The sequence below is a fragment of the Pantherophis guttatus genome, chromosome 4 (assembly GCF_059756535.1).
Source record: "Pantherophis guttatus breed Tessera chromosome 4, ASM5975653v1, whole genome shotgun sequence".
NCBI classification, from domain to species: domain Eukaryota; kingdom Metazoa; phylum Chordata; class Lepidosauria; order Squamata; family Colubridae; genus Pantherophis; species Pantherophis guttatus.
In genome coordinates this window covers 44,601,644-44,615,126 of record NC_142066.1, presented here as the reverse complement: position 1 = coordinate 44,615,126, position 13,483 = coordinate 44,601,644, and the positions used below count along the sequence as shown (strand labels likewise).

Below are 13,483 nucleotides of genomic sequence, written 5' to 3'. Positions count from 1 at the left end.
GTGATTCAGGGGCAACGCTTTCTGGGGAAGGAAAAAAAGGGTTATAATTCTGTCAGCAGATATTTTAATATAAATTTTACAAAAATTCATTTTGGAGGCAGTCTGATTTTGACTATCATCTTATTCCTATTTTCTTGGAAATAATTATCAGTGAATTTGATGTGACTTGAAGAACAATTTTGTCTTTGTTTGATAGGAATGTGTGTTACTATTGAATTACCTCAATCCTGCTAATTTCAATTAGATGAAAATTTACTGAACAAATTCAGCAATGATGAAAGACATATTTTACCAGAATCCTGTTGTTCATTTTTCTGTTGATTAGTAAACAAGAAGTTTCTATACCTATTGGCAATGTAAAATAATCTGTGATTTAGAAAGTACCTTACTGTGGCATTTCTGAGGTTGGATTCAATGTGAGCTACAAAAAAAATTTTTTTTTTCTTTTAAAATCTATTTAAGATTTTATAGTGGCTTAAATAATTTTCTCCATTTTCCTCTTCAATAAATGAGTAATTATTTCTATGAATAGGAAAAACTGCGACTTCAGGGCCAAATCACTGAAGGTAGTAACATGATCAAAACCATTGCTTTTGGCCGCTATGAACTGGACACGTGGTATCATTCTCCCTACCCAGAGGAGTATGCCCGGCTTGGGCGACTTTATATGTGTGAATTCTGCCTCAAGTATATGAAGAGTCAGACAATACTTCGCAGACACATGGTAAGTTTTTAACTTAAGATTGTACAATGGAAAATTATTTATTTATTCAAGTTTGTTATAGGCAGCCAGACTCCAGTACAGTCTGGACAGTATACAAAATAAAATTTAAAAAATCTAAAAACAGGTAAAATAGAAAAGCACATGGACAGTCCAGATTAAGGCAATATTAAAAATAATACAATTTTAAAAATCATTAATATGTTTTGTATTGCGCAATGTAAATATGTTTATTAATGTACATTAAATTATATTTAAGTTTAAAACAAACAGCAGCAACTCCGATCACTGATGAGCCTGCTTTTTACAGCCCAAATCTGGTAGCTTTAACCCTAGTTCCTCTTGCATTTACAGCTACTTTATGCTCTAATTTCAGGAAGGTTATTTTAAGCACGTTTTATTATATATTTCTTCTAAATATATGTTTTCTCTGTCTAAACATAATTTTGCATATGGTAAGGAATATGCTATTGCCTTCTACTGCTTTAGAAATTTAATCTTGTAAAAAATGCAGTTTTGTATCTCCCTGTGAATTTTCTGAGAAAAGAATGGGAAATGCTGCAGAGAAATCAGTTCTGAAGAATGCTGCCATGACCCCATTTGCATAATCATCTCCAGCAGCAAAGAATTTAGTTTTGGCCTTCGACCTCTTTTTTTTAGTACTTAATTGTGATTACCTTATTGCTTTAGAGAAGAACACCTTTCTCCTTCCAAACAGTTTCACATTCGACTTCCAATATGGCTGTCAGTCATAACTGGGATAGAACGTGTAATGATTATGACAAAGGGGAGGGAGGCCAAATCTCTTGTTGAGTTATACAAGCTTAGAAGCACTATCTGTTTATCATCACCTTAAACTCAGGTGCAGTCATTGATTGATTATGTATAATGAAGTTGGTGTTGACACATAGATTTTCTCCATGACAATCTGTCTCTAACTTGGTCTTTCAAAATCAATTATTAGAATCCAAATATTAGAGATCTCTGTAATTTTCTTTTTCAAATTCTGCCTATTCTGAGCCAGGCATGGTAATAAGTTATTTCTTGTTGAGCACTGAAAGTATTCTTTGCCTGTAAATGTATATATGAACATTGTTAGAATGATCTGCTCATATTAAAATGAGTTTTATTGTGGTGGAAATTTTTAGCAGACCTGTTTTGTCTGATTAGAAGGAAGGAAGGAAACATTTTTCAAAAGGCCCATGTAATATAAATTAAAAGCCTTCTGTAGAATGAATAGAACCTAAAAAAGGCTGGATTATTGTCTAGTGAAAGATTTGAATTTTACAATTTACAATTGTTATTAGAGATATGTAATGTAAATACACCTTTTATATTTAGTTTTATTACATGTAATGTAATATTGCTTACATAGTTGTAGCTATGTATGCTTTCTTTTAATTAGTTTCATATGATAAACTACTTCTAAACAGTTTACCTATTCTTAATCAGAGCTCATTGGTCTATACCAAATATCAGGTTCATTTTTTCTGAATAGAGGCCTCATTGCTTCTGAATCCAAAGCAATTATTTTTCCTATTCAGTGGTATATTTGGAAATCAATTATGACAGTAATGCTTGTTTATCACTCTCCATAGGCAAAATGTGTCTGGAAGCATCCTCCAGGGGATGAAATTTACCGCAAAGGTTCAATCTCAGTATTTGAAGTAGATGGGAAAAAGAACAAGGTAACTGTTAATGGAGTGGATTTCAGGAAGGAAGAGAACCTGTGCGTGTATTCTATTTGTAGGCCATATGGGTGGCTTTGTTAGAAATTTTTCATCACTGTTGCTAATCACCCTGAAACATCTCACCTCATGCTGATCCCAAAAGTGCTTTTTCAAGAGGTAACTGGACTTTGTTGTTTTTCTTTGAAGTCATTTCGTTTTTCATCCAAGAAGCTTCTTCAACTCTGACTGGATGGCAGGGAATGGAAGATTATATTCCTTTCAGACAACTGTGTTGTATTAGACTGGAGATGGATGATGTCGTATCCCTCCCCCTCTGTTGACAGAGGGCTGTTCAGTTTTGACATAGATGGCCTCTTTGACCCATCTTCCAAATGACCAGTTGTCTGTAAGGAATATAAATTCTTCCATTCCTTCAATCAGACCTGAAGAAGCTTCTTGGATGAGAAGTGAAACATCTTCAACGAAAAACAAGTAAGTGCAGTTGCCTTTTGAAAAAGCACTTGGGAGAACCATGCCCCCAATAATTGAGAATCTCCATAGTCACTCGATGCTGCTGCTTATAAAGGTTTGGAGCAGAATTAGATATGTAGATAAGGTGATTGGATTGTATCAATTCATTGCAGATACGGGTTCATGTTTTTGTTTATTGTTTCAAAGCTAAAAAGGAACTTCTGCGCCTTTGGGGTCATCCGCATAACACCTAAGCAAATCCTTAAATTACCTACATCTTTTTCAGGTTGTGCAGCTGTTCTCTACTGTTAACAGCACAATTCTGGGACAATAGATATTTGAAACTGCTGCTCGCCAAGTATTAACCAAATTTTTTGGAGGGTGTGTGTTAATTTTGGCTCACTATTGTTTGATCTGCAATAATCTTCTTTGGAATACTAAAAAAGCTCTACCTATTGGTTATCCATAGATTTTTTTTTTGTTGTTTAGTTTCTATGGACTATCTTGTGATAAGTACTAGGAGGGTAGATGTTTATGTTTATTATTATATTGTTTATGTTTATTATATTTGTATACCGCCCTTCTCCCGAAGGACTCGGGGCGGTGAACAGCCAGCAGATAAAATACAAAAAATACAAAATTTAAAACAATATTAAAATCCTATTAAATTAATTTGGCCCACAGTTAAAACATCCCTATATTAAAACCCATAATTTAATAATTTAAAATTAAAACAATTTTAAAAAGTTAGGTCAGGTCAGCCCAGCTTGATGAAACAGAAACGTCTTTAGGGCGGAAAGTGCGCCCTAAAGTGCACAGATCCGGGATCCACCGTATCTCGTTCCAGAGGGTAGGTGCCCCCACAAAGAAGGCTCTCCCCCTGGGGGCCGCCAGCCAGCATTGTTTGGCCGATGGCACCCTGAGGAGCCCCTCTCTGGGGGAGCGTACTGGTCGGTGGGAGGCTAGATCACCTCCTACTAATCAATCTTGTATTAATATCTTGATTCCCTTTCTAATTTTTTCCAGATATATTGCCAAAATTTGTGCCTCCTGGCAAAACTCTTCTTGGACCATAAGACTTTGTATTATGATGTCGAACCATTTCTTTTCTATGTCATGACAGAAGCCGATAACACAGGATGCCACCTAATAGGCTATTTTTCCAAGGTCAGTAATAATTACTATACATGGGATCTAATCCACCAGCAGGGCTTTTGCGCATCAAAACAGTGTGATGATGCCTACATTGCCCTAGCTCAACATTTGGAAACAAGGACGCTTAGCGGTAGAGAACTTGCTAAAGGAAACATTTGCTCAAGTTAGGACTGAAATTTCCAGGCTATTAAGGGGGGGGGGGGGAGTATATAATTTTTCAAATGTAGAGTCACTTTTATTACATCATAAATTTTGTTACAGGTAGTCCTTGATTTATGACCACAACTGGGGCCAGAATTTCAATTGCTCATGATGTGGCCATTGAATTATCATGGCACCAGGCCTGATTTCATGACCATTTCACATTTTACCAATTGACTTTGGCTGGGAAAGTTGCAACCCATGATCATATGACTTGTAAATGTGAGTCAGTTACCAAATATCCAAATTTCAGTCACATGACTGGGGGGGGTGTCATGTGACAGTTGTAATTTTTGAGGAAGGGTCATAAGTCACTTTTTCTGCCTTTGTAGCTTTGAATTTACAACTGCAGTTAAACGGTTGTAAATCAAGGAATACCTGTATGTGTAACTTGGTTTGGTTATGAAAGTATATTTATATAAAATGGAAAAGTAATTTCTTTAGACAACGATAAATATGTCGATTAAATTTTCTTGAAAATATTTTTAATGTTTATTATAAATAGGATGAAAAGCTGCTGAATTATAAAGGATGTGGTTTCTCTTCATTTGTGTCTATTTATTGTTTTGCCTGCCTACTACTACTAATCCTGAAAACAGGAAGTAACAACAATAATGTAAAAGAAAACAAAATCATTCACTGTCTCAAATAGAAAATATGGAGCAAAACCCAAATCTTAACATACATATTTTTACCAGATGAAAAGTTATCCATTCAGTACTATCATAGTTTCTTCTTCATTAGATCCTTTGACTTTTTTTGAAAACTAATTAAACTTCTCTATCCCTTTACATGTTAACTGCTTGAATTTTGCCTCTTTTTAAACTGACTGCCATATTTTTCGGAGTATAAGACGCACCTTTTCCCCCCCAAAAAGAGGGTGAAAATCTGGATGCATCTTATACTCCAAATGTAGCCCCCCCCCAGCCTCGCAAACTGAGATTTCAGAGGCTGAAAGAAGCCTCTGAAAGAAACGAGGGTTCAGAAAAAAAGCCTCTGAAAGGCTTTTATCTAAAATAATATGGCAAGCAACAAAAGAAGAATCAGTAAAGGTTCTAACCAAACTATGTTAACAAATCTGGAGAATGACACCATAGCCAACAGACCAGAAGAGGTTAATACCAATACCAAAGAAAGGAGACTGAACAGAGCCTTTTTTTCTGAAGCTCTGTTTCGGAGGCTTTCAGAGGCAGAAAAAAGTTTTTTTTCTAAAGCGGAGTTACAGAAGTTTCAGAGGTTGGGAAAAAAAGCAAGGCACAAAGCTCACAACCAATGAACCTGTTGCTAAAATTCACCTCTGGGAACAGCTGATTGGGGGTATTCCGGGAGGCGGATCCACCCACCAATCAGCTTTTTTCTTATTTTCCTCCCCAAAACGAAGGTGCGTCTTATATTCCGAAAAATATGTTACTTTGTTCCAGGTCTGACCTTTTAAATGTATAAACGAAAATGTACAGCAATTAGGTAATACTTCAGAAATTCTAGATTTGGAAACAAACTAATAGCCTAGTGATAACAATTAAGGAAAAAAAAAAACTTGCTAGGTTTTCACATTCTAGTTTAGGCATCGTGATTTTCTTTTCACCAAAGAAAAATCCAGAGAAAAGTAGCTTTGAGGTCTGTGTGATGTAGATTCATATGTAATTTTTTAAAATGCACGTTAAAGTTTATATGTGTGCTTGTATATGGAATTGAAAGCAACATGTGTATTAAAAAAATTAAATCTGTTATTAAATATTATATATATAATATTTTATATTATATATATATAGAAATGTTATATTTATATAACATGTTATATATGTATGTGTGTGTATATACATACATACACACATATATATTCGTTTTTGAAGATTTTCACAGGTAGGGGTATGCAAGTTTTGGTGTATTCAAGTCTTTTCTCATGTAAGATTGAGAGTATCTTGGTGACATTTCGACGAGGTCCCACTCGTCATCTTCAGGCTGGTGTCTTCGGCTTCGTGCTTGTGCGAGGAAAGCATGATCGGAGCTGCCGTCTCTATAAATACTGGTGGGGAGATGTGGGGTGCTGGCTTTGTTGCTGTGAGCGGGTTGGTTGCCTGTGTTGTTACATCTTGATTGGTTGATGGAGTTGATGTTTGCAGGTTAGTTAGCTGTTTCGTAACATCCTGTGGGTGAGGTCCTTGATGTGTGCCCATTAGTCTTTTGTGTTTTAACGACCTGAGTAATGGGCTGTGTGTTAAGATCCTGAGTTCTAGTGTTGTGATATCCTGAGTTATTTGATGTAATGTCCTGAGCAGATGGTTGTGATGCCACATCCCGGGCTTTGGTTTGGCTCCGAGTTTGAGGTCTTGCCATGTGTTCATGGTGTGTGTCAGTTTGCTTTGTGTGGGGATCGGAGGGGGATGCAGCAGCTGGTGATGCCACCATGGTCTGGCTTCTGGATGATGGTTGTATTTCGTCTGTGGGATGGATTTGGGTTTGAATCTGGTGAGGATGATTGGTGGTGGGGTCATGTGTTATCTTGGGTCCGGTGTTAATCTTCGTGGCTGGGACTCTTCTGTTGACTAGCGCTAGTTTCCAGATGTCCGGTAAGCGAGAGGTATCGTCGCGTTTATTCATGTTATGGGGGTGTTTCTCTATTTCAATGGCTTCCATGATTATTCTCTTGTTGAAGTGTTCAATTTTGGAGATTAATTTGGTTCTTTCAAAGTCAATTTCGTGTCCTGTTGTTTTAAGGTGCTGGAAAAGGGAGGAAATTTTTTCTTCTTTTCTGATTGCGTTCTTGTGTTCTGCAGTGCGTGTATTTATTCTCCTATTAGTTTGTCCAATGTGTGTGGCTGGGCAGATTTTGCATGGTATTTCATAGACTCCTTGGTTTTCTAGCTGGATCTTGTCTTTGGGGTTTCTTAAGATGTTGGCTATTTTTTGGTCAGTGCAGAAGGCTGTCTTGATATTGTGTTTGTGGAGAATTTTGCTGATTTTATCTGTGATGCCTTTGATGTAAGGGAGGAGGGCGATGCCATTGTCCTGTTCTGTGTCTCGGTTCTTGAGTGGTGTCTCCCTTTGGATTAGGTTGGTAATTGTGTTTCTTTGGAATCCGTTAGAGATTAATACGTTTGTGAGAGTGTGTAATTCAGTTTTCAGGTGGTCTTTGTTGGCTAGGCATTTGGTTCTGGAGATGAGAGTCTTGGCTACGGAGTTGATCTGTGCAGGGTGGTGATGTGATTGTGCGTTTAAGTAGCGATTGGTGTGTGTTTTTTTCTGGTAGATGGTGTCCTTTGGGACATACCATATTTTTTGGAGTATAAGATGCACTGGAGTATAAGATGCACCTTAATTTTTGGGGAGGAAAATAAGAAAATAGCTGATTGGTGGGTGGATCCGCATCTCAGAATACCCCCAATCAGCTGTTCCCAAAGGTGAATTTTAGCAACAGGTTCCTTGGTTGTGAGCTTTGTGCCTTGCTTTTTTTTCTGCCTCTGAAAGCCTCCAAAACAGCTTCAGAAAAAAAGGCTTTTTTTCTGAAGCTTCTTTCAGAAGCTTTTATTCTGAAGGACTATCTAACTGATCGGAAGAGGTTAATCTACATACCAATACCAAAGAAAGGAGATTAACCTCTTCCGATCAGTTAGTTATTGTGTCATTCTCCAGATTTGTTAACATAATTTGGTTAGAACCTTTACTGATTCTTCTTTTGTTGTTTGCCATATTATTTTAGATAAAAGCCTTTCAGAGGCTTTTTTTCTGAAGCCTCGTTTCTTTCAGAGGTTTCTTTCAGCCTCTGAAATCTCCATTTGCGAGGCTGGGTGGGGCTACATTTGGAGTATAAGATGCACCCAAATTTTTACCCTCTTTTTTTGGGGGAAAAAGGTACGTCTTATACTCTGAAAAATACGGTAAGTTTCATAAATTTTCTTCTGATCTTTTACATAAGAAAGATATCTAGCAGGCTGCCTTTAAAGAGTTTGATAATCTAGTCTGATAAATATACCAGCTAAATCTTCATCCCTGGATTGTTGATTGAAGAGTATTGAAATTCTTAAGAGTAGCATGGGGAAAAATAAAATACTTCTGTGACATGGGAAGGCAAACTGTAGGATGTGCTGAATATCTTATCAGTCATTATTTTATTACTGATTTATAAATACTTTTTGAGTTGATGAATGCAATGTAAGCAAGCCAGCTTGGATTTTCTCCTTGTTTGGTAATGGAAAGTCATTTTTCAGAATGGTGTTCTGGATTTCATGTAAGACAAAAATTGTGCAAATTGACTATTAAGATTCCAAAACTTAAATTTTGCTTTGCACATGATTTTATTGACATTATTATATTTTTGCCTATCTGGTTACCCTAAATTAGTTTTCAACTACACATATACACACAAAATGAACTGACTGTATGCTATTGGTTCTGTTTCTAAGTATTTTGGAAGCCTTATACTAGTTTAAATTGTTGGGGCAACGTACTACTCTTCTAAGATGTTTCTCCCTATATCTGCTGTTTAGATCAGAAGCTACATGTATGGTTCCTAGAGAACTGCTCAGTGATAAAATAGGGAGAAGGTATTGCCATCAAGCCCATTAGTGAATGTATCGGTGTTAAATAGATAGGGCCAAAGGATCACTGGTAAAGGCTACTGAAGCAAGGACAGTGTCAACCCTGAAGCTGGCCTGACTGAGGCCATTTTGAGACTTCAGTGCTGACACACTGGAGCCGAGGGACAAGGAGGAAGGAATAGATAGTTGGGGTAGTATAGTCATAACAAAATACTTTCTCTTGGGAACCAAGGAGATTTCTGCAGGTGTTCAGAAGGAGGGGACTGATGTCACCTAGCAACTGGACTGTATCCTGATTGGGCCATGTGACTGGTTGTTTATGGAAAGTGACAAACTTTTATTTTTAACTAGGTGAAAACTCTGGGAATATTCAGTTTTCACCAGTTTGGTTTTCACCAGTCTGTGCTAATATGACATATCCAATAAACTTATTCTTTGAGGAATTTACTTGTCTCTGAGTTTTGTTTGCTATGGGTATGTTACTTGGATCCCTAACAGGCAGAATAATGAATTTTGAAACTGGATACTCAGAATTCTAGAATCTTCTGAAAGTAAGGGTATTTTGGAGAATGGTTATTCAAACCAAACCAAGAAAATTTTCTCACTATAAGCTGAGATTCCAGAAAACATTATTTGGCATACCAAGACAGAATGGAGATGAAGGCTTAATGGCTCTTGGGTAGACAGGACAAATTTGCTTCACTGGGAATATCTTTGTTTATTTGTTTATTGTTTTGCTCAGATTTGAGCCAGTTTGTTATTAACTATATGCTTACATAATTCTTATGAAACGCTAGCCTGAAATGCTACTTTGTTCAATTTTAGGAGAAGAACTCATTTCTCAACTATAACGTTTCTTGCATCCTGACAATGCCTCAGTACATGAGGCAGGGTTATGGCAAAATGCTTATCGATTTCAGTAAGTATATTACTTATATATGTGTTGACAGTACTGTAGATAATAATATTAGTCAGTGACAACTAATAATAAATATAGAGGTAGTCCTCAACCTATAACCATTCGTCCACTAGCCATTTGAAGTTACAACAATGCTGAATGAATGGGTAGTTATGACTGGTCCTTGGAGTTCCAGCCATCCCAGCAGCCCTACAATCATGTGATCATAATCTGGACCCATTCAGCCCATTCACACTTAAGTTTGCAACTTTCCCAGCTGGCATTCCAGAAAGTCAGCAGGGAAGGCCGCAAGTTGCTGGCTTAAATCTCCCCTGCCTACCCCCACTTCCCCATCTCCTCTGCATTCACACCGTCTACTTGCGCACCTACCCCAAAGAGCATGATGCCGCTTAATACATCTTTCCTAAACCACCTAGTGCTTCTCATACAGTCTAATGGACTCTCCCTTTTTGTTTCAAACTCCAAATAAAAGTGCCCCACTTAAAACCTTTGAACCTTTCATGTTTGTTGCATGAATTCAAAATGGCTTGAGGACTTTGGCCACTATTTATTTATTATTTATTTATTTATTTGATTTTTATACCACCCTTCTCCAGCAGGACTCAGGGCGGTAAACAGCCAAGGTAAAATATAACATACAAAATTTAAAAACAGTTTAAAAGATATTAAATGATTTCGGTCCACAATTTAAAACAGTCCAATTAAAATCAATTACAAATTAAAACCGAAAGGATGGGATCAAGCCAGCCCAGCTAGATGAAATAAGTGAGTTTAAGGGCCCGACGAAAAGTCCGGAGGTCTGGTATCGTGCGTATCTCTGGGGGTAGGTCGTTCCAGAGTGCAGGTGCCGCCACAGAGAAGGCTCTCCCCCTGGGGGCCGCCAGCCGACACTGTCTGGCCGATGGCACTCTGAGGAGGCCCTCTCTGTGCGAACGTACTGGCCGGTGGGAGGCTATTGGCGGCAGAAGGCGGTCTCGTAGATACCCCAGCCCTAAGCCATGGAGCGCTTTAAAGGTGGTCACCAACACCTTGAAGCGCACCCGGAAGACCACCAGAAGCCAGTGCAGCTTGCGCAGGAGAGGTGTCACACGGGAGCACCCCGTCGCTCCCATAATCCCCCGTGCGGCCGCATTCTGGACCAGTTGGAGCCTCCAGGTGCACCCCAAGGGGAGCCCCATGTAGAGAGCATTGCAGTAGTCCAGGCGGGAAGTGACTGTGCGTAGGGAGTCCCGATCCAGAAAGTTCCTTGTTCCCTTGTTTTTCACTTTGAACACCATGAGAATAAGTGGTGGCAGCACATGCTACCTGCTACTAGGAAGCCACTGAGATTTGAAAGACATTTTTGAATTTTAAAAAAATTAAATCTGCAAGATAAAATGGAAATAATGTCAGATTGAATCAGATCTCAGTAGAGAAATTTGATCTTTGATTACTTAAATAACAGCTTTGAGTTACTGAGCCAAAATAAAAGATACAGATATCTACTTGCTCACATTAGACATTGTATGAGGCTGTTGTGTTACTCTACAGTAGCTAAAAATTAGGAGGACTGTGGTAGCACTTTTTCTAATGAACAAATATTCATTGAAAGCCATAAGCTTTTATGAACTACCTTTTGGTTGCATACTTATTCTTGTTAATGCAACTTATTCTGAAAGGTACTATCAGGTTCCCCTGATTTTTATTGTTCATACTTTTTTTCCCATTAGCACCAATGGGAATTAATAGGTACTTAATACTTTGTCCTGCCATTTTCAACTCAGAACACTGCACTTAAATATTTTGCACATACCTGGTGAGTACCAGAAAATATGACAACACCCTCCCAAGTAATTGCTAGATCATTATTTGCTATAACAACAAACTGAGACATCTCTCAGTTTTTAAAGGTCATATCTTTTGTATGCCGAAGAATTCTCTAGAACTATCTAAACTTTCTAAAGCAATAAATAAATAACCCAGAAAGATTTTAGCTGATAGAAATTTATACAATGCTACCTGTAATAAGGTCTAAAGCTACTGCTTAGAAATTTTAGCAGCAATATCTTAAACATCTATCTTCTATGAGAAGTATGGTTTAAAGAAATCTAGTCAGGTAGGTTGCATCAATCCCAAATCATATCAGAGATTCAGCTATTTGAGGTATAACATTTTGATCTGTCAAAAGATTTACAAAGGAGAATTCTTACTCCTTTTTAGTAGGGATATACTACCATATTGTGTTGCAGATTCTGCATTAGAGTTCTAATTTGCTGCCAAGTATTTATAGTACTAATAACATGAAAGAGCATCCGTCTTGCATCTGATTTCAGCAAAAATGAATATTCTAGTGCAGTCTTGCATATTTACTCACATCTTGATAGGATGGATAGCAATTTCTGTACAGTCTGGTATCGTGGGTAGGTGGTTTGGCTCAATGTGGGAATTTCAGACAGGAGGTTGCTAACTTGTCCCAGACAATGTTACATTTTGAACGAGTTTAAAATTTGCCTTGTGGAGTTGCATTTTATTTCATATGTGCACTAAATTCAAGAAATTTGAATTTTGGAGAGGTTTGTCCACCACAAAGTACTTGAGCTCTCCAATAAGGGGCTTACAAATCCATGTATGGAACTGGTGAAAATAGTCTAAAAATATCTCTAAGAGCAATTTGCAAAAATGTGTGTGTGCTTTCTAAACAGGCTATTTACTCTCCAAAGTGGAAGAGAAAGTTGGTTCTCCAGAAAGGCCCCTCTCAGACTTGGGACTTATCAGCTACCGTAGTTATTGGAAGGAGGTTCTTCTCCGTTATCTGCATAATTTCCAAGGCAAAGAAATCTCCATCAAAGGTGGGTTCTACTTTTCTCCACTCTCTTTCCTTAAATTCTAACTCTTGCTTCACTGTGGCCACATGGAGCAGTTTTTCTCAATTTACTTTTACCGTGAATCTCTTTCTTACCATGTTGCAAAAAAGGAGGTATTTTAAAATGAATAAAACTTAAGAAACTATTGAGGAATCGGTCAAGGTGTCCAGAGATTAAAAAGTCTGATAATATCTCATTTATCTTTCATTGCTGCTTTTCCCTAGATGCTGTCTTCCCCATTCCTTATCCTTACTTTTTATCCTGTCCAATGAATTCCAAAATAATCTGGAATCGAAATGGAGAATAAATAAATGAATGCTTCAAAACACAAATGTTTTGAAACAGTTCCAGCCCAGTTATTTCAATTTATTTTTCTTCCTGTAGGAGGAAAAAATATGAGATGCCTCCAAACAATAGAAGCTTAAAATTCATCTCTATTCTGTCTTCCAGTATCAGAGAAGACATGGTATCTCATAACTGTTAAATTTGCTTGATTCTGCTTTTGTGATTCATCTGGATGAACAAAGGGTTATGGAAAGCAGTTAACCCTTGACGGGAGAAAATAACATTTAGTCTTTTTCCCTCTCTTCTGAAGGGCATGCTTTCAGTCTATCTTTAAGATTATAAATTCTGAGAATGATATATTCTGTTCTTTTACAAAGCCACAGGAACTTGTTTTCTGGCTTCCAGTCTTTGTGTGACTGGGCAGGAAACAGCATTTTTTAAAGTAGATCATCCCATGTATTTGTTTCATTAATAATAGACTCGTGTATCTCTTTATTCCAGAGATCAGCCAAGAGACAGCTGTCAATCCTGTTGACATTGTTAGCACTCTGCAAGCCCTTCAGATGCTCAAGTACTGGAAAGGCAAACACCTGGTCCTAAAAAGACAAGTAAGAGTTTGCCTTGCAGTTTTGCATCTTTGTTTGGGGAGTTTGTGGGTACTGACTGTATGTTCTAAAAAA

The 13,483-nt window shown here is 37.5% G+C and overlaps 1 protein-coding gene and 1 long non-coding RNA gene across 4 annotated transcripts in view; one reads left to right on the top strand and one right to left on the bottom strand.

The window, feature by feature from the left end:
- LOC148114073 (uncharacterized) overlaps positions 1-13,483 on the bottom strand; it is a 228,296-nt gene that overhangs the window by 101,166 nt on the left and 113,647 nt on the right. The gene's annotated exons all lie outside the window — the stretch shown is intronic.
- KAT7 (lysine acetyltransferase 7) overlaps positions 1-13,483 on the top strand; it is a 33,646-nt gene that overhangs the window by 15,707 nt on the left and 4,456 nt on the right. For 2 of the 3 annotated variants that reach the window (XM_087892031.1, XM_034415463.3), the window contains 6 exons: positions 533-724; positions 2,320-2,409; positions 3,889-4,029; positions 9,582-9,675; positions 12,357-12,503; positions 13,305-13,411. In XM_087892031.1, coding sequence (XP_087748157.1) covers positions 533-724; positions 2,320-2,409; positions 3,889-4,029; positions 9,582-9,675; positions 12,357-12,503; positions 13,305-13,411 — 771 coding nt within the window. The remainder of the gene's footprint in view (positions 1-532; positions 725-2,319; positions 2,410-3,888; positions 4,030-9,581; positions 9,676-12,356; positions 12,504-13,304; positions 13,412-13,483) is intronic. The other variant, XM_087892032.1, reaches the window with a different exon arrangement.